The following is a 26,213-nucleotide window of genomic DNA, read 5'->3' on the forward strand; positions in this document are numbered from 1 at the left end:
TGGTCGTTCGACCCCAAATGGGGTCCCAACCCACAGGTTGAGAACCACTGGGCTATAGAGTCCTTCAAAGGCCGGAGCCAGGAAGCTCTATAGTAGGGGTTCTCAACCATGGCAACTTTAAGACTTGTGGACTTTAACTCCAAAGCTGGCTGAGGAATTCTGGGAATTGAAGTCCACAAGTCTTAAAGTTGCCAAGGTTGAGAACCCCTGCTCTATAGTGCTCTGAGCTGGGAGATGGCTGGCTAAGCGTCCATCAATTCGCACCTCCCTTCGGAGAGATTCTCCTCTCCCGCCCCAAAGCCAGACTGTCAGGGCTCTCGCTCCTTTACCCGCTCCTCCGCTTCGGGAGGACTTTCCAGCCACGGGCGGCTCTGGAGTTCCCTACCTTTCTTTTCTCCTCTTTGGGTCTCCGCCTTCTTCTTTCCTTCCAGCAGGCGCCCCGTTCCATCCCAGCCAAGTAGAAGAGCGGAAAGCAGCCGAGGCATCTCTCTCTCTCTCCGCCCACCCCCTTCCTTCCAGCTACGTTTGCAGCTTTCCTTCGCCTCCCTTCTGGCTTTCGTTCCCTCGAATCCCGCTCGGGATTCGGCCATGCTCTCCTCCGCTCTCCTCCTCCTCCTCGCTGGAAGCTGCGGCTGCTTCTCTCCAGGGTCGAGCCAGGTGGCCCCTTTCGACTTGCTCTACGCGGACGGGGTGCGGGCGTACTTCGCCCAGGACTGGCCTCGGGCCTCCGAGCTGCTCCAGCGCTCCATCCACGGCTATTGGCAGCTGCAGGAGGCGCGCCGAAAGTGCCGAGGCGGATGCCAGAGGGAAGCCTGTTTTAGGAGCCCGTCGCCTTTCCAGCCGTGGGAGACCAGTTTCTTTGACCGGGTGCTGCAGCGAGCGGAATGCCTGGAGGAATGTCTGGGACGGAGGCTGGGCGGGCAGCCGTCCCGCTACCGAGCCAGCCGCGTCATCCAACAGGACTTTGAAGAGAGGGAGCCCTACAATTATTTGCAAGTTGCCTTCTTCAAGGTGAGCGGTGGGGAGGGGGGGGGGCGGGACCCTCCGTGTGCTGCAGCTGCTGATGTGGCCGCCCGTCCTCGGCCACCCTCTTCCACGTCCGCCACAAGAGCAGCGCAACAGTTACCCCCCCCCGCCCCCACCCCCACCCCAGACCGTCCAACCCTCACCAAAGTATTAGCATACATCAAATATCTTCCTCAACTCCAAGGAAGCGCTTAAATTTTCCTGCAGAGATTCTCATGGCTTTGAATTTCAACGTCCTTTATCCGTCCAGTTTTTAGTACATTCTTTGCATTAAAATGGTATTTCTGATACATCCTTAGAGATGGGTTGAGAGGGACAGGTCTAAAGTCCTGAAGTCATCTGTTGGGTTCAAGCTCTATTGGAGACTCCTGAGAGATAGAGGGCAGGACCACCAAACTTTATTTTCATTGCATCTATATTTTTGTTTCATTTTTTTTTTCTCATTGAAATCAGTAATCCAGTCAGTGAATTCCATTGATAGAACTTGCACAAATTCCTGACATCAGATTTTAATTACTTTGTACTGCTGTCTTGCATGAAATGCTGATCCAGCTGTTGGTTTCAAATGTTGGGTTTAAAAAACCCTGGTTAGGAGGGCCATTTCAAAAGGAAAGAACTAACCTCGAGGATCCTAATTCAGAATTCGTGAGATACACTATGTGGAATGAACAATAATTTGATAGCCAATGAGCTATGAGCAAGAAAATGTTGGTTTAGCATTGCTTTTGCTACTGATGTTGTTACATTTATACTGCTTTTTTGTTTTGTTTGTGATGACAAAATAGTTGGGTGGTGTAATGATTTATGAGAAAACACTACATCAATCAGCAAAATGTCTCCGGCTGACCTGCTGTTGGCGTTCTACTTGGGGACCATGTTAGCAAAGCTGAGCCTACAGGGTGAAAGGTTGGAGATCTTGAAACTTCCTTTCCGTTTGGGTTTTATACATCATAACTCCATTTTCTGCCTTGCCCTTGAAGCTTGTTAGACTACTGTCTTTCTTCCAAGGGTAAGGGAGGATCAGTTGGCATCCATTGCTATCTAAGACCGAGAGGCTTCCAACAGTCAGTTGCTTTCTTGACAAATTAAAAGGAAAAAAAGAAGAAAAATGAAGGGGAAAATAAATTCCATAGAGAGTCCTATAGCTACGGTATGTAGTATTGAGGCTAGGAAAATCAGTCCTTTTCAGGTGTATTTTTTTTTTTTTTTTTGTGGGATAGACCAATTTCACAAGAGATACATAAAAACAAACTTTGCTTTTAAAAAAAGAAAAGAATGTATGAATCCCGTCTAGTTTCAAGTAGCAGAGCAAATAAAACTATTCAATTGTTCAAGTCAGAGATTGCAATTTAAAAGGATTTCCTATTGAAAATTATAAAGAAAATTAACAAATTCTGCCAAACTACAAGATGATGTTGGTTTTCTCCTAATTTAGAGATAGTATTGCTATAAAGAGGTTCAAAGTTCCATAAAACATGCGGTTACTGATCTGTACAGAGAAATTCCAGAGAAACACCTTAGACTTAAACACATAGAATGTAAAAATATGATTCTAAATTTAACACTGTCTAGATTTTACCTGTTTCAGAATAACCTGATTTTCAGAATAATAGTCCTCAACTTGGCTTATTTGATGGTGGTTGTGTTGTTGTTGAGCTTTTTGTAGCTAGTTTTAATTTTTTTAATTGGTAAATTGAGAAGACTCCTCTCAATTTCTCAACTTTGTGGTGACTCCTTGTTCCTCTGTTTCCTTAGAGTTCTCCCTCTAGTTTTTAAAAGAGCATTTTTTTCCACTCTTAAGTGGGGAGGGGCTATGATGATTAGGCTTTATAATTCTAATCATCATAGCCCCTCCCACTTAGGTTGGAAAAATAAATAAAACTGCCTGCTGTACATGTCAGAAAAGTACCTATCAGTGTTAATAATGTGGATTCAACCCAGATGCTACATAACTGTCAATGCACGTGGGAGGGGATTTCCTGCAGATTGACTACACAGAATAAGGATTTTTAAAATCAAATTGAGACTGTGTATTATAGTTGTGTGCATGTGTGTGTGTGTCTGTATGTCTATGTGTACATACATGCACGTACACACACATGCTAATTATAACCTGAATTATGATATAATAAACATTATTTCACAGATACTTTAGTTGATAGTTTTATCACTGGGGCCAAAAGATCCAACCAGAGGGACTGCTGGATTCCTTTTTACCTCCTTGCTCCCAAACTGAGATGATCCCCTCGTATTCTACATTCAGTCAAAAAGGATTTTATTTTCTATTTTCAACAGTTAAAAAAACTGGATGAAGCTGTCTCTTCGGCTCATACATTCTTCGTAGCCAATCCACAGCACCTACAAATGCGTGAGGATATGGAGAAATACCAGCGCATGGCAGGGGTAAAATCCGAAAGTTTTCGGGATCTGGAGGCTCAACCACATTGGGTGAGATACTTTTGGAAAACTGGATCTTATAGAAGAAGGGTTACTGTGTAGAGATTGGGAGTCCTGATTCTAAAGACCTAAGAGTATGTTGACTCTCATAGATAAGTGTGCTTGTTTTCTAAGGGGTCATAAAATATTGTCCTCCTATATGTTTTTCTCATATTTCTTCTGCAATTTCTCAGAACAGAACTGCAGCATAAAACTTCATCTGTAAATTTAAACAAGCAGAACAATAAAAACAGGCCTGCAAAAATTAGGAAAACCTGCTGATGTGTAAAACAAGGTTTAAATGTGCCATATTGTTACTACTTGTTTCTTTCTAGTTGGCTTCATTGTGGTCTCTTCTTTTTAAATTTTAAATTTGCCTTAACCCTCTTTAAACTATTTTTTATTATACTTCTGCAATAGTCACAAATGTAACAAATATTTAGCAGAAATCTGACAACTGTTTTTTAAAAAAACCAAACTGCTTTTTTGGGGTTGAATGGTAATTGATCTCTAGAAGTGATGTTTTTGCTTGTATCCAATTTTTTTCCTTTAAAAAAACTTTAAAAATGTGTTTTTAAATTATTGTTGTAATCATAGAGCAGGATTTAAATTATACAAATGCTTAGCGGGCAAAGCAAAAAATATTTTTAAAAAATGATCTGAAAATTTTGGGAGATAATATGCTCTGCTGAACCATCACAGCAGCAGGCAAAACATAGCAGCGCGCTCACTTGTCGTGGGGGGGGGGGATGCTGCAAAGGTGATCAGTGCTAGGATCAGTTGCAAGTCATTCTTTCAATGCTGTGATAAGTTCGAATGGTCGCTAAAGGAAGGTAAGCTGAGGGCTACTTATACTCCTGAGTGGACAATTGTACTATTCTTTGGGCTCAGTAGTCTCTATCTGCACAATCCTTAGACTTTAATCAAGGTGGCTTGGTTCTCTGACTCTGCAGGCAGCTTATGAAGCTGGGATGCATCATTACGGTATGGATGACTACCAACAGGCAGCAGCCAAACTGGAAGAATCGCTCAGAGAGGGGTTGCTGGCATTGGAGAATTGCAGAGCTCTTTGTGAAGGGCGCCGAGAAGATGAGGACAACAAGGAAGAAACACAACTAGGCCTCTATGAAAGCATAGCAGGTATCATCAAAGATTTAGTAAAGTATGATGAGTTGTGTGAGCTGGCAAGTATATGAAAAACCATAAGGCATTGTCTGAAAGACACATCTTTTTTTAAAAGAGATGTGCAGATCTTCAAAGGAATATCTCACTTTGACAAAAGATTGAGCAGAATATCCTTTTGAAGCTATTTTGCAAAGCAGTGTAGCCTTTTGCTTCTGAGGGCTTCCTTTGGGAATAACCAAAGTGAACTGAGTATTGGAACTACTGTACAAAGCTTTGAGGTGATGCAAAATACTTCATTGAGGAAATCCTGTAGCCTGTTTATCAAGGTGAGAAAAATGATTTACTGCAGAGTACAGCATGGTGGCTTTACAGAGGTCTAAAACAGAATACTGTTTGGCATATCTTAATGTTGAGTGTTCTTGGATATTCACCACATATTACTCTCCCAAAGTAGCTGTTTGTTGTTTCACTTGAGCATGACATGGGAGATCCAGGGAAAAGGTTTAAAAAAAAAATAGAAGCAGTTAGGTGAGATATAGCTCTTAATCAGTGAAATTGTACAGTTACTTTTTAGAAGAAATTGGTTAAATGGTATGATTAAATATTCAGGGTAAGATAGCAATGGATCTTGTTGTGGACTTATTAAAATTGATTAGAAAAAGAAACAACTGCCATTTTTTCATGTTCTCACAATAGCTATAATAACTTTTGCAAAAAATGGGGGGGGTGTTCCTAAAATTTGGAATCAGATATGGGAGAAAATTAAGTTTTGGCTACTTTTTAAAGAAAGTCATTGAAAAATTGGGAGTCTATGCTGAAATTTATGGGGATATCTATGACCATGTTCTCAATATTCAGTATGTCAAACAGTCTCTCCCAACCTCAGAAATTTAGGAAATGTCAGGAAGATATGATTACTTGATTGGATTTGTAAAGCTGCCAGGGCCTCTCATTACTGGTCTCCTACATCCTCCAAATGTTGCACTCCTTACAAATTGGAAATTCCTTCAGTTTTAAAAGGGGCCAATGAGAAGGGAAACATCTCAAACGAATGTATGACTCCAGGCTCTCAGGATTTTAAAAGGTATTTTGAGATGAGGAATCAAAAAATAGGTCTCAGAATAAGATCAATTTTGGAAGGTTTTCTCATTTGTACCAATAACAATAATCAAAAAGGTCTCCACTCTCCTAAGGAAAATTAGGAGAGGATTATTAGTCAATATCAGAATCCAGCACAAAATCCTTTCATACAAAAATTCTGGTTTGACTAGATCAGTGTTTCTCAACCTTGACAATTTTAAGGCATGTGGACTTCAACTCCCAGAATTCCACAGCCAGCATTGCTGGCTGTGGAATTCTGGGAGTTGAAGTCCACGTGCCTTAAAATTGTCAAGGTTGAGAAACATTGGACTAGATGAAAAACATTGTAAATGCTACCACTGAAAAGGGATATCCAGCTAACTGCTAACTAATTCAGCCACTGAATATGTTTCCTCAGGGATCTTTTCAATCTCCAGTCTCTGATCCACGCTCTCTGCCTTTTTCTATTTTGCATGACATGGAAGTCTTGATGCCTCCCTTGATTTACTAAAATTGAGATCATTTTCCTCCAGTCTTTGCTCACCTGAGTCTTTTTTTTCCTAAACAATAACAAACAACATAGCAATCTGCACTTAACTTGTATGGCAATCAGCACTACACAAGTTGTCATATTGCCCAAAGCCAAAACAATCTAGATAGGCCAACAAGACAATTACTCAGATTTTGAAATAAAATATCACATTCAATTCAATCTACGTATTTTAAATTAACATGCATTACTTGAATGGTGAGATAAGAGGCACAGAAAATGTAGGAACCTTAGCAATACTTGTTCCAGCTGTTTCTGTAGTTGTGATGCCAAAGCCCCCTTGTGTTTCTCTTTCTTTCTTTCCAGCTCATTATGTCCAGGTCTTGAAATGCAGGCAACAGTGTGTCCTTGATATTGCCACCAAGCCAGGCAGGGTGTCTTCCATAGAAGATTTCATCCCATCTCATTTTGATTTATTGCAATTTGCCTACGACAGAGGTAAGCAGGAAATGAACAGCTGAGAAGTTCATGTAAGACAATAGGGTGAAGTTTTGCCAGAATGGCAGACAGAAGAAACATTATGATGAAGACCATTTTCTTTCTTTTAGTTGGAAATCGGACTGTTGCTGCTGAATGTGCAGCTACCTTCCTGCTATTCTATCCATCAGATGAAAAAATGCTGGAAAGATTGAAAGTGTACCAAGCAGACCTGGGAAAAGAAATAGCTATTCCAGCCAGAGAGGTAGCCAGCAGCATTTTTCCTATCTGAAATCTTTCTCAGTTCTCTTTTGACAAATTAATAAAATTTCAGTGATAGTATCATAGAGTTGGAAGAGGACTTGGAGGTCCCACTAAAACATCCCTGAAAGATGACTATCTAGCCTTTTTTACTGCTATTCCACTGCTGAACTCCATGTATTCGTGAGTTCCTCCTGATGACTAGCTGAAACCTTCATTCACTGGTTCTGTTCCAGCCCTCTGGGCAATAGAGAATAAGTCAACTCTCTCATAGAGTCAAGATCACGTGAAGTATTAATACCACTCTACAAGCCTTGGTAAGGCCACACTTGGAATACTGCATCCAGTTTTGGTCACCACGATGTAAAAAAGATGTTGAGACTCTAGAAAGAGTACAGAGAAGAGCAACAAAGATGATTAGGAGACTGGAGGCTAAAACATATGAGGAACGGTTGCTGGAATTGGGTATGTCTAGTTTAATTAAGAGAAGGACGAAGGGGGGACATGATAGCAGTGTTCCAATATCTCAGGGGCTGCTACAAAGAAGAGGGAGTCTTCCCTCCCTATTCTCCAAAGCACCTAAAGGCAGGACAAGAAGCAACGGGTGGAAACTAATCAAGGAGAGAAGTAACCTAGAACTGAGGAGAAACTTCCTGACAGTTAGAACAATTAACCAGTGGAATAACCTGCCTCCAGAAGCGGTGAATGCTCCAACACTGGAAGTTTTTAAGAAGAGACTGGACAGCCATTTGTCTGAAATGGTATAGGGTTACCTGCCTGAGCTTGATGACCTCTAAGGTCCCTTCCAACATTATTATTATTATTATTATTATTATTATTATTATTATTATTATTATTATTATCATCATCATCATCATCATCCGTGTGATAACCCTTCAGATATTTGAAGACTGTTATTGTATCTTTCCTTAAATATTTTTCTATAGATAAAATGTACTTACAATTCTTTAAAAGTTCCTCATAGAGTTTGGTTTCCAGACTCTTTACCATCTTGATAGTCATATTCCATACTTACTTTGATTTCACAATCCTTTTTGAATTGTGGGATCCAGAACTGAATACAACTTTCCAAATGGGGACTTACCAAGGCCCCATAGAGTGAAACAATTACTTCCTATCATCTGGACTCTGTGCTACTGTTAATAACATCCCAAGGTAGCATTTGCCTTTTAGCAGCTGCACCATGCTATAGATTCATGTTTAATATGTGTTCAAAGGGACACCCAGGTCACTTCCATATGTACTACTGCCAATCAATTTTTCTTCCACTCTATAGTGCTTTGCATTTTTTTTTTTTACCAAGATAAAGGACCTGATATTTCTCCCTACTAAGTTTAATCCTATTCATTTCAACCCACTCTTTAAGTCTGTCTAGCTCTATTAACATCTTCACTCCTTCATTTAAAATATTAATAATCCTTCCCATCTGCACATTTTGTAAGTGTCCTGTCAGTTACTCATCCAAGTGTCTGATAAAAATATTGAACACTACAGGATTGGACTCTGTGGTACTCCTCTCCATATTTCCTTCCATAAATTGAAGCAAGCCACTATGGTAACAAGTTCTCATTGGGTGCAGTCATTCAACTGTGAATTCATTTTAGCAGTTGTATTAGAAGTACCGTAGTCTTTGCTATAACCATGTATTAATATATAAATTAAACAATAACATGATTAGAATTTTATCTACCAACACTCATTGCTCTGTATCCATTCCTCTCTGTGCCAGTAACAGAGCTATCATTCATAATCCAAATGGGTTTATGTAGATGCCTTAAAGCATTATCTTACTATTGCCATAGGGAATACCTTGAAATGAATTACTCTAAAACAAAGGTTTTAATATTCTCCAGTGTTTCAAGCACTCAGTTAAGTGGATGATTAATGATAGATCTACAGTACTGAACAAATCATGACTTTTAAATGCCCAGGCATCCACTTTCAATCATCTACTTGCTGGATCAATCAAGCAAAGGACCTTTTATATAAGCCCCCAAAGCATCCTTGCAATTATTAAATATGCATCAGTACAATAACAACTATATTCAAGGCTACAGTACTAGGTTCAGTATATGGCATTCAGTTATAAGGATGCTTCTAGGTTAGAAGCTATCCAATCCCAATTTTTAAAGCTATACCCCAGGATCCTTTTCTTTTGTTTCTTTTCCAGCATTAGCATTACAAATTGGCAAATTATCTATAAGAGCAAAAACAGATAGATAATATCCTGTATGAAAATCACACTGGGATATGTTTAGATATAGAAGTTGAATCTGTTCCATATGCACTGCCACACTGCCTTGTTTGAAATAAATGAAGGATAGAACTCATGACACCAATAATTAGAAATCTTAATTACTCCTCTGAGCAGGAGCTGATCATTCTACCCCTAGGGTAATCAAAGTTTAGTTATTTCCAGTGGTTGGATTCAAATATATGAACTGGTTCTCTGTGTGGATGCCACTTTTGGAAGTCCATTCTGGGCCTGGGCAACAAATAATTAGCTACCAGTTCTGCCACCATTAGTTATTTCCAATAAGACTGCTGATGTTTTAACAACAGCCGTGGTTTGCAAAGATCATCTTTTATACTATTAATTTCTGTATAAGTTCTGTTGTACAGAATATATAATATTTAATGTGTTATAATGTTGTCTTCTTTTAAATATTGGTCTGCAATAAGTTCCTCAGAGTGAATGGCAAGAAATTAAGATAGTTCCCAATGAATGAATCATTAGAACAAAGATTAGGCACACAGATTAAAGTGTTTCCAGCTCATCTTTAGCCCATTACCCATAATCCCTCTGGCAAGGAATCTGTGGGCCCTTAACAGTCTCTTCCTTCTTTCTCTGATGCTCACACAATTTGATGACCATGAGTCAACTTTGTTTAGCTGGCAAGCAGCTGCTTTTACTTGGGAAAAAAATGAGCTCTTACTCGTTTCAATCTATCGCAGACCCATCTCTTTGATTCCCTGAGGTGCAAAACTTGGTGTTAATTTGGGGCACTGACTTTTCTGAAATCTAAGATGACAGTTATAAATATTTTTTCTCCCTTGCCCTCTGGATGTTCTATTACTGCTGTTTGACCCAAGTTGCTGTTGACTAGCAGCTTCCCTTCAGGGGCAAGTAACAAATGCAAGGATGGCTGTAGCATAGGGTGGCATTAATCCCTGTCTCTGCCTCTGCCATGACTGGGACCAGAAGACAGAAATGTGAAGTTCACATTAAATATAATATCTAGTTCCATGGTGACGAACGTATGGCATGCGTGCCACAGGTGGCACACAGTGCCCTCTCTGTGGGCACGCGCACTATTGCCCCAGTCCTAGGCCTTCAGCTGGGTTTTATAAAACCTTTTCTCTTTAGGCCTCCACCGCCATGTGCAAAAAAAAAGAAGGTTCAATCAAGCAATCAATTTCAACTTCTTGCGGGGAAAAAAAAGATCTCGCAAAGTTGGAATTGATTGATTGAATTTTTTAGTCCCACCCAGTCTGCCATTACCACTGCAGCCATGCCCACCCAATGGGCCACGCCCACCCGGCACCTGACAATACATAAGTGGGTTTTGGATTGCAGTTTGGGCACTTGGTGTCTAAAAGGTTCACCATCACTGATCTAGTTTGACCTGAAGGCTGGATTGATTGCCTGCAGCAGAGATGGTTGTATGTGTTTTGTGTCTTGTTTTCTTGAACAAGAAACACTCAAACCATTTATGATTTTTGTATATTATTTTATATTGCAGTGCTGTAACATCTGCTTTCAATCCACAGAATATCCGCCATTATGTGCAAAGATCCTGTATGGAAAAGAAATTGATCTATTATGCAGTACAACACTTTGATGAAACTTTTAAGGATCCAGTAAGTGATTGTCTTTTCTTTGAAGGTAGATTCTTCATGGCCTCTTTGCCACAAAACTATTTATTGATCTCATCTATCAAATACTGCTTGATGAAATAGTACATAGGATCCTCTTTCTATTCTTCTTTTCTGAACTGAAAGAAATTATGCTTTAAGGACATACGTTCATTTATTATAAGCCTTTTTCAGCCAACGTCCTCTAAGTCTGTCAGGGCAATATACAAGAAGCATAACACCCCAAATATGCCATATTACAACACAACAAAATCCTAAAACAATACCAAACTAAAATAAATCAGAAGAATGCTAATCATACACCAAAGTAAACATAAATCAGCATAGAATTTTAAAATGCGTGTCAAATAGAGGTCTTTAAAATGATAGCATTTTAATGCCAGTCTAGTATCTATGGAAAAAGTGTTTCAAAGGTGGTGTGTTGGCCATAATAAAGGTGCTAATTATAGATGGAAATGTTTCTAAAAAACTGTTACTGATTGTGTGGGAAGAAGCACACTGCTTGTAGAACTACAGGAAACTGGACAGATGATATTTTTTTTTCTCAGTCTGCTGAAGTTTCACAAATATTTCTGCCATGTGGAATAGCCAGAAAGTAGGACACATGTGCCTGCTGTGGTGAGGAAGTGTCTGTGCAATTTATTTATTTATTTATGAGACTTATATACCGCTTTAAGTGCAAGCATTCTCTAAGCAGTGTACACCAGTAAGCAATGTATATATATATTTACATTGCCCCCAACAATCTGGGTCCTCATTTTACCTACCCCGGAAGGATGGAAGGCTGAGTCAACCTTGAGCCGGTGAGATTTGAACCACTAACCTGCTGAACACAGTCAGCTAAAGTGGCCTGCAGTACTGCACTCTAACTGCTGCGCCACCTCGGCAATCCTGTGAAAAAGAAAATGAATCAATAAACTTAATTTTGTAGTGCTAAGTCCTGGATGTGTTTTTTTTAGGATTTATGGACTCCTGAGGAACTGATCCCTGAAAGCATGAAGGAGAAACACAAGTAAGTTTCAGACCAGAAATGTAAAACATGGATGCAGTTCTAGGATACCTTAATGAAAGGCAATGATTCAGCTCTATCAGGAAAGGTTTTTTTAAAAGAGAACTTAAATGTAATGGAATAGAAATTATAAGTGATTTGATTTATTGCTGAGCTATTTAATTGTGGAGACAGTCTCATGCCCTGTAGTTATGGCCTCTTCTATATTTGTTTATTAATCCCAAGAGAAGATCAAGAGAAACGAAGCTTGAAGGCCTCACATATGCAACAATGGGATCAAAATGGTGAGTACAAGAAAAAGAAATGATAAATGGGAAGAAAGATTATTATGTTTCTTCTTCTTATCATAATGAGAGAAGAGGGAGATTCCAGTAGGATGACTCCACAGTTTCTCCTAAAGGTGAGATGTAGTAAGTCTCCTTCCCAGTACTTAGGTTCACCTGCTAAAGCCTGGGATTGTTTGGGATTCCATTTTTACTAGCTATAATAGAGACCCAAAGGGATGGCAAAGGTATAGAAATTATTTCAGCACCAAAGATGCATTCAGAGTACCTATTTGGCATTGAGGCAGATCAACAATAGGATGGCCATAGCTTCTCCTCCTCAGAGGACTGTCCTAAGTTTGGATGTAAGTCAATAAATCCTAGTTCAAATAAAGTGCAGTCATTCCCATCTTATTACCTTTCAGATATGTTGATATACAATTTCCATCATGCTGATTAAGGATGGCAGGTGCCATAATTCACCATATTTGGAAGTATTGGCCTGGGTAGGCAGAAAGGAGAAAATAGGTTTGAAGCTGGACAGCAGCCTGATATCACTGGGTCAGCTGTGATAAGATGCATTATATTTATGTTTAAATTACTATAGTGATTCCTAAATTTGCATCTATTCAAAAGATTCATTTGTCAACTCTTTGTGTTAGTGTGTGCTGTGCCATTTGTGTGTGTGTGTGTGTGTGAGAGAGAGAGAGATGTATTCTCTATCTAAGTAACCCTTGATTTATGACTATAATGGTGCCTGAGTCAAGAGTGGTGAATGTTGTAAGAGCCTTTACCTCAGTTATTCCAAGACTTTGGAGTTATATCACGAATGAGACCATAGCAGCTATGATTTTACAGTGATTTTTAAAATCTATCTATTTTGAAATATCAATGGTTGCTAAGTGGACTATGGCCCTGGGTAATAGCTGCTGTTGATTCTATTAATTGGATATCTGTTTTTAATTTATCTATATCAAGGTACCTATGACAACAGTTGTGTCAGTAATATAGTTATAAGCTTTGTATCAGACCATTCCATTCCTTGCCTCTGAATTCTGAAACTGATGGATAATGACAGCCTAGGGGTCCATTTTTGGTATCAGCTTCCAAAGAATAATTTGCAAGTGAGGATTGTTTAGTGTCATGGAGTCTTTCAAAGTCCCTTATGCAGATACCAATTATAACATAAGAAGGGCACATATATGTTCAGAGATTGTAAATTAGAGCATACAGGTAGTCCTCGATTTACAACAGTTCATTTAGTGACCGTTCAAAGTTACAACACCACTGAAATAAGTGACTTATGACCTTTTTGCACACTTGACAACTGTTGCAGCATCTCTATGGTCACGTGATCAAAATTCAGCCGCTTGGCAACTGACTCATATTTATGATGAAGATTTCATCTTATCAACAAAGTTTTGGGCTCAGTTGTGGTCGTAAGTTGAGGACCGCCTGTATTTCTTCCTTTGTACTCATGATGAACAGTAATATTTGATGGCATCTCTATATACTGTACACTTCTGCCCTGCTTATTTTTCCAGAGTCACTGCCTTTTGAGGACATCACCATCACCATGGATTCCCACCAACTCAATGGTTCCCAAAGGGTTGTCTTTGACAGAGTCCTGACTGAATCAGAATGCAAAGACATCCTTCGTCTGTCCAAGGTGAGGATAGGAGCCAGCAAATACTCTGCATGATCCTGTATAACAGAAACAGAAGCTTTGCACTGGTGAAGGGCAATATCAGATCTCTCATATGTTTGTGCGTGTTTCAGGCAGCTGGAGGAAAAGGAGATGGCTATCGTGGCAGACGTTCCCCTCATACTCCTCATGAGCGATTCGAAGGCTTAACAGTGACAAAAGCTTTGCAGGTAAAAGCCTTAGTGATTTTAGAATGAGCTAAGTTCTTGGTCCCGCAGGACTTTTTTTCCCATTCACAGACTCTAGACATAAACATACATTACAAAGTTAATATTAAAGACAGATAGGACACAGACTCATCTTCCTCTTCCTTTTCCTAAAATTTAAACTGTATATATTATGCAAATAAACGTAAAAAGATTTCTAGTTGCTGTTTTCTTGGGAAAGGGATAGTGCAAGTCTCAACTAAGAAATGGTAAACAAATGCTTAACTTTTCCTTCTTTCTGAAACAAAGCAAAATGACTCTGTGAATCATATTTGGACTCTTTTTACATAAGATTCCAAATATGCATATATAATTAATTTGGACCACCTCATAGAGAAAGCAGAATGGGAGATAGGATTAGAATCAGCTGAAAAAGAGATCAGGAAGGATCAAATATACCGTGTGTAAAACAATACAAAACTTGTTTCATTTTCTATTTTTCTTTTATTGACCAAACAAAATATGGTTAAAAATTAAGAAATATAAAATTAAAAGGGAAAATAAGATAGTAATAAAAAAGCAAATTAAAAAGTAAATTAAATTAAACCTTGGGAACATGGTTCTGCTGTGTGTATGGCCATATCCATGCAGCAAACACATCTTGGCACTTGTTTTCAGAGTCCATATCGTTCATCCTTTACCTCCAGTGTTTCTCAACCTTGACAATTTTAAGGCATGTGGACTTCAGCTCCCAGAATTCCACAGCCAGGAGCTGAAGCCCACATGCCTTAAAATTGTCAAGGTTGAGAAACACTGCTTTACCTCGGAAGATCTCAAGATCAGCCTGCAGCTAGAGCAGCCTTTCTGGTCCTTCCCTCCAAAAGATGTATTTTCCCTCTAATCCCAGCTCAAGATTTTCCATTGGACAATGCATGGTGCAGGAAGGAGGAGGAGGAGGAGGAGGAGGAGGAGGAGAAAGGTTGAAATAACCTGGTTGGGGGTGATTATCTACTCAACCCTAATTGGCCCAACAAGTCTGCTGTGAAACCACCCCTTTCTGTCTGTTCTCTGGGTTTTCTACCTATTTTGCAGTCCTGGTTTGCCTAAAGAGAGACCCAGAGAACAATTACTACCTTTGCTCCCAAGAGTGAATTATTATGCATCTCTAAGTCTGAATGCATTGGGAAAAGACCCTGATGTTGGTAAAGGTTGAAGGCAAAAAGAAAGGGGGGGACAGCTGAGGATAAGATGGCTAAATAATGTCATTGATGCAATTAACATGAATTTCAGCAAACTTTGGGAGACAGCGGGGGGGCGGGGGGGCTGGCATCTATGGTCCACGGGGTCACAACTTAGTGACTAAACAACAAAAAATCTGCATGCATTCATTTTATGTTAGTGTGTACCAGGTCAGGTAGCCATTTTTTTTCCAAAAAATGATGAAATAAAAGAATTTAAAGGCATTTTATGACCATTGATGGAATCTTACATACATTTGTATTTAATATCACTTATCAAGGAAGGGACCTAGGTTTTTTTTTTGTCTCTCGCATTACTGATAACTTGTAAAATAAATACACAATTAACTGACAGTCTAGGGCTGTAAGAAAATTGGCACCATCTGACTTGCCTCTCTGACTTGATGTAAGAGAAGCCAGGTCTTCCACCCTACTTTGTTAAGAATATTTGTAATGGGTCTGTCATGGTTCCGATAGATGAGAGCAGTAGAAATAAGAACTCCAAGGCTGTCAACTTTCAAACGAACGTGGCTGGGTCTTTATCAATTTTCTTTTCGATCTTCCTGAAATTTAATACAAATTAAGTATTGCACTGATTTGTTTTTCTCTTGTAGCTGGCTGAGGAGAGTAGTATGAACTGGAAAGATATTAAACTTCTCCTGAAAGCCAGTGAGAAATCCCAGAAAATTGTGGAATCCTATTTTACCCCTGGGAAAAAACTCTATTTTTCTTTCACACACCTTGTGTGTCGCACAGCTGCAGACGGTAAGGAACTTTTAAGTACTTTCTTGAGACTTGCAATGTAAGAGCTTCATGTTTATAATGGACAATTTGTAATGCATCTCATTCTAATCTGTAACATGGTATTGCTGGTAAATTTATTGTAAAAATTATCTATATCAATTGAAGAAATAAGAAAGAAAAATAATGTAGTCTATTCATATGGAATGGGTAGCAAACATAGGTTTGGTTATATAACTTTGGCAAATGCATATTTATTAATAAAGCAGTGAATATCAGAACCAAAAACATTTCTAGGGATATTCAAAAAATGCAACTTTCTCATGCTTTAGTTCATGAGCAAAATTTCAAATATGAATTCTGATTTTTGAGCTGAAAATTAAAAATCCACTGTTTTATGACATTAAGATTATGATTTGATTTTAAAGCATATATCAAATACAAAGTCACATAAACTCACATCCACTAAATCATAGGGGTCAAACTCGATCATGTCACATGACATATCGTGAGGTATCACGACATTTTTTGCCTTTGCGGAGCCGGGGTGGGTGTGGCCTGCGTGTGATGCGTCCAGCCCATGGGCCGCTAGTTTGACACCCCTGCACTAAATACACCTTTTTCAATCCAGGAAGAGAAACTCATATACATATAAAGTAGTCTTGTATTGTCATTGTGGGCTGTGCTCTAGATTGGCTCCCATTTATTTATTCAGTACTACAATGTCTGCATATTTGACAACTGGGGTTATTCTTAATAGGCATATTCATGAATTCAGTACAATACAGGCTGTGTTGATGAAAAAGTGCTACATATAATTATGTATAACATTGTAATTGCAAGAGAAATTGGTAAAGAATGTATGGTCATATATATTTTATCCTTTGAATTTATAGGATGGGTGCCTGATAGACACTATAGTTTAGTTTCACAATTGCAGGGCAAGTAAAAAAGTTATGGTGCCATTTCATATTTTCATTTTTAGAAGTTTAAAATCTGCTAATTGTACATGTACATGTGTACCGGTGAAGGAAGGCAGGTTTAAAAATATAGTGTGGTCAATGAGAATGATGCTTCCCAAAACATACACAGTGAAAACTAGTCTCCATTAAAACAATGTTAAGAAAACTGTGGATTTTCTGCCATCAAATCCTGAGATCAAAGGAAAGTATAGAAGAAAGAATTGCTAAACTAATCCTCCATCTTGAAAACACTAAATCCACCACAGTGAAATACTCAAGAGTCGTGGTGGCGCTGTAAATAGAATGCAGTATTGCAGGCTAATTCGGTTAACTGCCAGCAGTTCGATTCTAAACTGTTCAAGGTTGACTCAGCCTTCCATCCTTCCAATAGGCTGACTCTGTAAGCCACTTAAAGAGGGCTGTAAACAGTGGTGGGATTCAGCCAATTCATACCAGTTTGGCAGAACCAGTAGCTAATTTTTTGTTGCCCAGGCCCAGAATGGACTTCCAGAAGCGGCATCCACACAGAGAACTGGTTGTTCACATATTTGAATCCCATCACTGGCTGTAAAGTACTATAAAGCAGTATATTAGCTATTGCTAATAAACTAAAGCATGGCTAGTGAGAGAGAGAGAAAGAGAGAGAGAGATGGAATAGCAAGAGAGAAATAGCTTTAGCAAAAAAAGTGGGGGGATGTATTGTCTGCTATATGTGTAAGTCAGATAAAGCAGTACTATGATAAGCTGGGTCTCTGCTTGAAACTGGGATTTTTCTAAGTCTCCTAAGTCATCCCTGCTGATATATTGAGAAGAATTTTGCTGGAGGAGAAATGGATAGCAATATACATTTTTTAAAAGTCTCAAAGCAGTTCCATCCTATTAGAATTATATCAGGCATACCCAGACGTGTTTCTTCAGAAAATAGGCAGTCCTTAACTGATGGCCACAGTTGGGACCAGTATTTCCATTGCTAACAAGGCGGTTGTTAACTGTGTCACACTCAATTTTATGACCTTTATTGCCATAGTTAGAGCAAATCACTGTAGTTGATTATGTGAATTACTCGGTTGTTAAGTGAATCCAGCTTTCCCCATTGACTTTATCAGAAATCAGCTGGGAGGCCATAAATGGTGATAACCCTGGGAAGTTGCATAAACACAGGCTGATTGTCAAGTGCCTGAATTTTGATCATGTGACTGTGGGGAGGCTGCAATGGTTATAAGTGTGCAGGCCAGTCATAAGGCATTTTTTTCAGTGCTATAGTAACTTTGAACAGTCACTAAATGAATGGCCGTAAGTCAAGGACCACCAATATTATGTACTGTAAATTCTGGAGTTGTAATCGGCCTTTGGGTTTCTTTTGCCTATTGAGCAATAAAATGCTGGTCAAGGGAACAAAACAGTTATGACTTTTGTGGTTCCTCCTTAGGAGAACAGGAAAGTCGCATGGATCTCAGCCATCCAGTCCATGCTGATAATTGCCTCTTGGACCCGGAAGAAAACACTTGCTGGAGAGAACCCCCTGCCTACATACACAGAGACTATAGGTAATAGTTTCAGAGTGAAAACTGATATACTGTATGTCTCATGCTGAGCACGCCGTACTTAAATTATTCAGATACACATTTCATTTATTTCTTTATGATTAACGATGGTAAATTTTAAACAGATTGCAAACCACATTCAGCAATTTGGAAGGGAGTTTATGTTGATTGGTTGAGGTGACCAATATGCCACTGAAACTGTTTAAGCTTCCAGCAGTTTATAATAATGTTGTAGTCATTAGCGGTTGCTTGGATACCAAAGTTAAGAAATTTATATTTCTTTTATTTCAAAACCATTTGAAGGACCCTCTTTTCCCAGTTAACATCTACCTGGTCCACCAAAATGGGAAGTCAGGACAAGTTGCAGGTCCCATCTACTAAGGAAATACATCTGGTGGGATCAAGAAAAAGGGCCTTCTCCATACTGGCTCCCTCCTTGTTGAACATCATCCCTGTGGAGATAGGATTGGTCCCACCCTTGTTACATTTCTGAAAGGCCCTGGAGGTTCTGTCAGCAGGCTTGGGTTTTTTAAAATTGTAGCTTTTTATTGTTCTGAATTCGCCGTGTGTAAGTTGGGTAGCCACATAAATTTGTTTAATAAATAAATAAATATTTATCAATATTATATGCTGTTGCTTTTAAAAGGAACTTGTTTTGGGATGGAAATATTGTAATTATGCTTATAAGGTAGCACAATTGCCATCATCTTGACCTTACGAACATACCCCAAAATAATACAGTGAAATCCAACCAAGTCCAACTCTTTAATGCAGGGGTCTCCAACCTGGGCAACTTTAAAGTTGTGGGCTTCAACTTCCAGAATTCCTCAGCCAAACCCTTGCAAATTTAATGTATTTGCTTACATCTAGTAGACAGAATCTTGCCAGTGGTGGGATTCAGCCGGTTCACACCACTTTTGGCAGAACTGGTAGCTAATTTTTTGTTGCCCAAGCCCAGAACAGACTTCCAGAAGTGGCATCCACACAGAGAACCGGTTGTTCACATATTTGAATCCCACCACTGCTTCTAACCTATACTGGAAGATATTAGGACAATGTTTTCCTAATTTGGCAACTTTAAGCTCTATGAATTTCAACTCCCAGAATCCCCCAGCCAGCCAGGAAATTCTAGGAATTGACGTCTGTACAGCTTAAAGTTGCCGAGGTTGAGAAACACTGTTCTAGAGTGTGGCTACCCTGAACCTCTTTCTCCCTCCCCCACCCAGTTCAGAACTACAGTTTTTTTTTATTTTGGATCTCTCTCTGGAATGTATGGCCTCCTTCCTGGAAAAACCACAGTGCTCTTGCCGAGACTCCCCCTTCTCCTCCTCCAAGTACACCTTCCATGACAATTGCCTCTCTCATTGCAGACATTGGTATGATGTCACTTATCATTATAGTCAAGAATCTACTTGCTGCTGTTCCGCACAGTTTCTTCCACCATAAGAAGTTTCTCCTTTTCCTTGTTAGCATCTAGACGAGCTGGGCAGGAGACATTACAGGGTTGAAAATCCAGTTTGAATGTACAAAGGGTTGTATTGACATGTTTTTCATTGCTTTTTCTGTCTTTTTATTTATCATGATAAAACTGTTAAAGAAAGATAGAAACATTTCAAAATGTTGTGAGTGCTCCATCACTGGAGGTTTTTAAGAAGGGATTGGGCAGCCATTTGTCCAGAATGGTATAGGGACTCCTGTTTGAGCAGGGGTTGGACTAGAAGACCTCCAAGGTCCCTTCTAACTCTTATTGTTTTGTGCTGGGCAGTGCTAGTGCTTTGGTTCCAACAGCTATTACCTTTTCTTCATGCTGCCATCTAGTGTCCAAAGGCAGTAGAGCACCTTTGTAATCTTGCTTTGCCTTCTCAATAGAGCAGACATGTCAAACACAAGACCGCAAAGTGGTTTCATGTGGCCTGCAAAGCCATCTTGGAAACAGTGAGGGAACGGCCCCCACTGCCTTGGGCCTGGCCCAGGCAGGCCGGGAGCCAATGTACAATTTTGTGGTGGCCATCTTGGCACTTGCCCCAGTGGACCATGCCTTGGCACTTGCCCCAGTCCCACCTTCTTCTGCCAGAGACCCTCAGATTTGTCCCACTCCTGCCCAGGCCCCCACAGCACCCTTGACGCGAATGATGTAGAACTGGCCATGCCCACCCAGTAGGCCACACCCACTCCATCCACGCGCATCCAGTAGGCTGCACCCACTTTGGCCACACCCACCCGGCCCCCCAAGGGCAACCGCAGTGCTGATGCGGCCCTCAGTGAAATTGAGTTTGACACCCCTGCAATAGAGAATGTTGATCCATGAATTCTTCATTTGACCATTCCTACACAGCTTTGAAAAGAAGTCTTCTGATATTATTCGCAACCTAGTTTATTTTATACATGAAGCTAATATGTAGGTTATTTACATTGTTCCTTTTGTTATCAATTAAATAATTAATAAGTACAAATTTATTGCAAATCTAGCAAAAGAGAAAGTTTGACCTTTTTTTCCATATCAAGCAGTTTACGGAAAGAAGAGCTCCCAAAACAGAATTTACACCAAAATTAAACTAATCTTTTACAGAACTTAGAAGTACGCCTTGTACGTGTCTCTCCACTAGCCTTGCATAAACTGCTACCCTCTAATCTTGTAGGAATGGTGGCACATACTGGGACTTACAGTCCTAAAATGGTTAGACTAAACACTTGGACCCAAATAAAATTGAAAACCCAAAAACATTTCTTCCTTCAAAGGGTGCACAATTTCATAGATTATGTGCAATTTTATAAAGCTATAGTCAGTGATGGGATTCAGCCAGTTCGCACCACTTTGGCAGAACCGATAGCTACTTTTTTTGTTACCCAGGCCCAGAATGGACTTCCGGAAGCAGTATCCACACAGAGAACCAGTTATTCACATATTTCAATCCCACCACTGGCTATAGTATAACACTTGACCAATATATTTGAAGTATTTTTTTTTCTGGCTTACGGTATTTTAAAGTATCTCTCTCTGTGTTTTTTTTTTTAAAAGGTAACCATTTTTAGTTTAAAAAAAGGTGTTTTAACAAAAAGAATGTTGTGGGTTCTTAAAAGGCTTACCAAATTTTTGTTGCCTAAATTCATATTATAATAATTTGTGTCACAAAAATCTATGTATTTTAACTGTACATTATAATCCAATAGTGAAAAAATTATCTAATAGTGTGATTTATCCAAGAAGAGAGATTTTCTGTTCCATATCATTTCTGGCTTTTAATAGGAAGAATTCAATACCTGCTCTCACCTTCTTTCTTTCTTTCTTTCTCTTTCTTTCTTTCTTTCTTTCTTTCTTTCTTTCTTTCTTTCTTTCTTTCTTTCTTTCTTTCTTTCTTTCTTTCTTTCTTTCTTTCTACCAGAGGGAAGCAGATGCCATAAATTCAACTGAGGTTCATTGGCCATTCTTAAATTGGAGCCATGGGGTAGGAAAGTGTCTGCTTCACTATCTAATGACAATTTCAGTATTTTTAAATTTAATTCTGAGCCAAATATTAGCTATACATATTGTTTTGCTCACTTAACAACCGCTTTGCTTAGCAACAGAAATTCTAGTCCCAATTGTGGTCAAAATTTGAGCAGTTCTGTATTTGTTGTTAGTTGCGAAGTCGTGTCTGACTCATCGCGACCCCATGGACAACGTTCCTCCAGACCTTCCTGTCCTCTACCATCTTCTGGAGTCCATTTAAGCTCATGCCTACTGCTTCAGTGACTCCCTCCAGCCATCTCATTCTCTGTCGTCCCCTTCTTCTATTGCCCTCAATCTTTCCCAGCATTAGGCTCTTCTCCAGTGAGTCCTTCCTTCTCATTAGGTGGCCAAAATACTTGAGTTTCTGTATAGAGAAATATTTTCAGTAAGTGATCTGGCAGGAGAATTTTGAAGAATTTTACCTGGCTTCTAAGCAATCATTTTAATGTTTGATGTAATTTCAGGAAGCACCCAGATACATTATTCTGTTGTAATCAGTGCAAATATTATTCTCCTTAGTAGGAATAACTCAGTCATAATGACTCTAATCAGCAAGTATGTGGGAGTTTCCTATTGCTTTGCTCTTACATGCTTTAGTCATATGGGACTGGGATGATATTCTTCACCCCTCCCTCCAAATTTAGTTATTCTGAGGAGGCTTATAGTAGCCTTGTTCGCCTCCTCGTGAACCTTATATGGTCTTTTCAAAACAGAATTCTAGAATTCCAAAATATTCTGAGCTTTTCTTCGTGACATTTGTTTCTATCTTACTCATCCAGGCTAAAACAAATACTGCTTGGTGCATGTATCAGCTGACAATCTACTGGGCAAACAATTCTTTTATCATTAAACTAGCAAAAGAAAAGAACTGAATTGCTGCCATGTATTTTGCTTCTTAGTCTGAAACTACAAAGAGATCTCTTGCTTTGCCATTCTTAGTTTTATAATTAGAGTAGAAGTGTACAGTGACGCTTTTTCCACGCTCAAGAGAGGAACAAGTTTAAGAGTGGTATCACCCTTGTGTATTCTTAATCAAACTATCTGCTCATTGGAAACTGAGCCGATTAACTCTGCAAATTAATTTGGCTTCTGTGTAAGAAGGAATAGCTGTGATTGTTGTTTTAGAGCCCTTCCTCTAGATTAGAGCTGCTGGCCAAGAGATGCATTCTGTTGGTAATAACGCCTACCTGGCCCTGCTCTGGGATTCCTATTGACTTGATGGTTCATTCTTCCTCTTCTTCCTCATCACAGGTAGCTTTGTTCCTCCCATACTAATGGCTGATTTCTTTTTTCCTCCCTCTTTTTCTCAACATAAGCAGCTAATACACCAAAGTGAAGAGCACAGCTGGGACTGCCTCTTGTTTCTGGTGCTCTCTATTGGCTAGCTAAAGGACAACTTGGGAATCCCTGCTAGAGGCTGCACAGCAGCATGAAAATATGTGGATGGAAGCCATTGGCTGTGTGGAAGGGATATGGGAATGAAAATGATTATAATGTCTTCTGATTCATACTGAGGAAGAGAACAGTGTAAGGCATGGCAGGAATCGATTCCTGCAGTCATTGACTGAGAGTGGATCAGTTCCACATTGCTGTTGGCTCTCCTCCAGAAGCTGATATGCTTGGAGTATTTTGAATTTTGGAATTTGGTTTTAATGTTTTTATTATTATTATTATTTTAAAAAGCTGTTTCTGCAAATGGAAGACCTGTTCAAAATGAACCTATGCTCATTTGTTCACAGTGTTTTGATTGAGAGAATGAGGAAGAGAGAGAGAGATTGGGTAGCACCCTAGGAAAGCTTAGGAGAGTAAAAGGAAAATCCTTGGAGAAATGTGACATGATAGGAAGGTAGAGAGAACAGCATATATTCTTTTTCTTCTGATGTAAGGTATTTCATTGAGTATGCTTTCTTCTTAGGTGTCCAGATTTAAATTAGTCCCTCATATTAATGCCTGCTGGTACATATAAGACACAATGGATATTTTTTGCAATAAAACATGTAACAGGAGTGGGTGGTATGGAAAATATTCATGCTGTAGTTCTGCAAATAACAAACAAGCAGTAAACATGAAATGTCAAAGACAGCTCACAAATAGACTAGCTTTGCTTTCAACTTACTGCTGACAACGAATGATGAGCACACACATAATACACACAGAGAGAACAGGAACAGAAAGTGGATCTGAGAGTTGCCACTGGCTCTGAATATAGATTAACCTTTTCTAATATCTTGGCATCCAGGCAGCCTGGCTGGGATTTGTAATGTAACGCAGTTGTAGGGCAGTGTTTCCCAAACTTGACAATTTTAAGGCATGTGGACTTCAACTCCCAGAATTCCACAGCCAGCATTGCTGGCTGTGGAATTCTGGGAGTTGAAGTCCACATGCCTTAAAATTGTCAAGTTTGGGAAACACTGTTGTAGGGGAACAGTTTGAAGAAGGCTGCTTCAGTCACACACATTTCCCTGAATAATATATTTGATCCTTATTAGAGACATCACGTTTTCCCAGGTGAACCTTCAAATCTGCTCTAGCAACATCCCATGTGGAAACGCTCTCCTAAAAGAATGTCAATCTCTGGCAATGTAAATACGAAGCTTGATTATTTAAGGTAAAGGAAGATTCATGGAAAACTGCTCAGGTACCTTTATCTTTCTTTATTTTCTCATTTCTCCACAGTGCAATCCTTTACCTGAATGAAGACTTCCAAGGGGGAAATCTCTTCTTCACTGAGATGGATGCTGTAACCGTTACAGTGAGTCTGCCTCAAGCCTTGAACATGGGATTAGAAGAGAAGGAAGGACAACTGGAACTGAATTCTCAGTATTTGTCCCTAATAAACTGAGCAATCAGGCAAATTCAGCCAAATTTTATGTTGGAAGATGCATTAACGTCTTCTGTACTGGGCTTGAGCAATTCTCTTCTTGTCTCCAAAAGAAGAAAATGTTTTCCCATCTATAGTATAACTCACAGTCATCGTAGGAGCTTGAGAAAAGAGAATTCTATGGCAAGGAAGGGGAGGACTGTTGATTTATCATTTTCCCCTCTCTCTTTGGCAGGCTCAAGTGCGCCCTAAATGCGGGAGGCTGGTGGCCTTCAGCTCTGGTGAAGAGAATCCTCATGGCGTGTGGGCCGTGACCCGTGGGAGGCGCTGTGCTATCGCCCTCTGGTATACCCTTTCTCCAGAGCATGCGGAGCAGGTAACCAAACAAGGAAGAGGGAGAAAGGGTGGAAAGGGACCCAAAGGCCATAGGCAAAATAAAAAAGTAAGGGCTGCCGATAAGGCTACAGTGAGGAAATGAAAGGACAGAAACATTGGATAAATTGCCAAGTGTCTTGAATGATGTTACATTGCTCCCCATAGAAATATGGAGAAAAGGTGATAGTAAGAAGGAGACCATCAAATGGTAAAGTGTTTTTCTATCAGGCTCCTCCTTACTTTTTCCACTTCCTATGTCAGTGGTGGCGAACCTATGGCATGCATGTCAGGTGGCACTCGGAGCCCTCTCTGTGGGCACATGCACACGCACCCTCACCCTAGCCCCACCTCCCCCCACGGCCCCCTCACCCGCAGGCCCCCCAGAGGAGAGTTGCCCACGGGCACAGCTTGTGCAGAGCAGCTCAGCCAAGGACATGGCAGCCAGGCAGCAGGGACAAGACTCCGCCCTGATGCCCCGTCACGTGCAGATGATGCTGCAGGGTGTGGGTGGAGGGCATGGCCACCATGGCACTGCAGTACCACCTGGGTGATCTGCTGCAGCGGGCTGTGGAGGCAGTGGGTGGCCCTATGAGTGGGTAGGGGTGGGTGGTGGGGCGGGGCAAGGCGGTTTTGGGGCACTCAGTCTCTAAAAGGTTCGCCATCATTGTCCTATGTTCTTTCTGGTTGTAGGAATGGGGCCAAGCAGAAAAGCTGATGAGACAGAAAGAGGCAGAACAGGAACAGTCACATAAAGAAGACACAGAAGACAACAATTCTGCATCTGACAGTGTGGATTCACCAGAGCCTCCTGCTCCAAAGGGAAGACCTAGATCCACAAGCCGAAAGATTAAATTGGACTCTGAGTCTGGGGTGAAGTCCAGGAGGCCGAGAGTCAGAGATGAATTCTGATCACATTGAGTGCAACCTGGTCCTTTGCAGTTGCTCTGAGTGACTTGTAAGCAGGCAGCTTGAGAACTTTTGCAACTCCTGAGTTAAAGAAGTCTGCATTGCTTCTTTATGACACACAAAGTATGGATCAGAGAGTGATACTTCTTGACTTCATCTACCATGGAAACCCGAATATCGTGGTGTCCCAGTAAAGATGCCAAGCGTGTAAACTAATGTAA

General features: G+C 40.1%; 1 protein-coding gene across 1 annotated transcript; it reads left to right on the forward strand.

Annotated features, from left to right (window-relative positions):
- The first annotated feature begins 441 nt into the window (after positions 1 to 441).
- Positions 442 to 26,213, forward strand: P3H3 (prolyl 3-hydroxylase 3). Its single transcript, XM_039338748.1, has 15 exons — positions 442 to 1,011; positions 3,322 to 3,474; positions 4,416 to 4,602; positions 6,524 to 6,655; positions 6,766 to 6,899; positions 10,688 to 10,777; positions 11,752 to 11,804; positions 12,027 to 12,085; positions 13,609 to 13,733; positions 13,844 to 13,939; positions 15,768 to 15,918; positions 18,286 to 18,403; positions 24,567 to 24,642; positions 24,947 to 25,087; positions 25,777 to 26,213. Exons 1-15 carry the CDS (start codon positions 589 to 591, stop codon positions 25,993 to 25,995), a joined length of 2,157 nt encoding a protein of 718 aa, XP_039194682.1. The 5' UTR covers positions 442 to 588; the 3' UTR covers positions 25,996 to 26,213.

The sequence above is a fragment of the Crotalus tigris genome, unplaced genomic scaffold (assembly GCF_016545835.1).
Source record: "Crotalus tigris isolate CLP2741 ecotype Arizona unplaced genomic scaffold, ASM1654583v1 scf7180000017716.2861928, whole genome shotgun sequence".
NCBI lineage: Eukaryota > Metazoa > Chordata > Lepidosauria > Squamata > Viperidae > Crotalus > Crotalus tigris.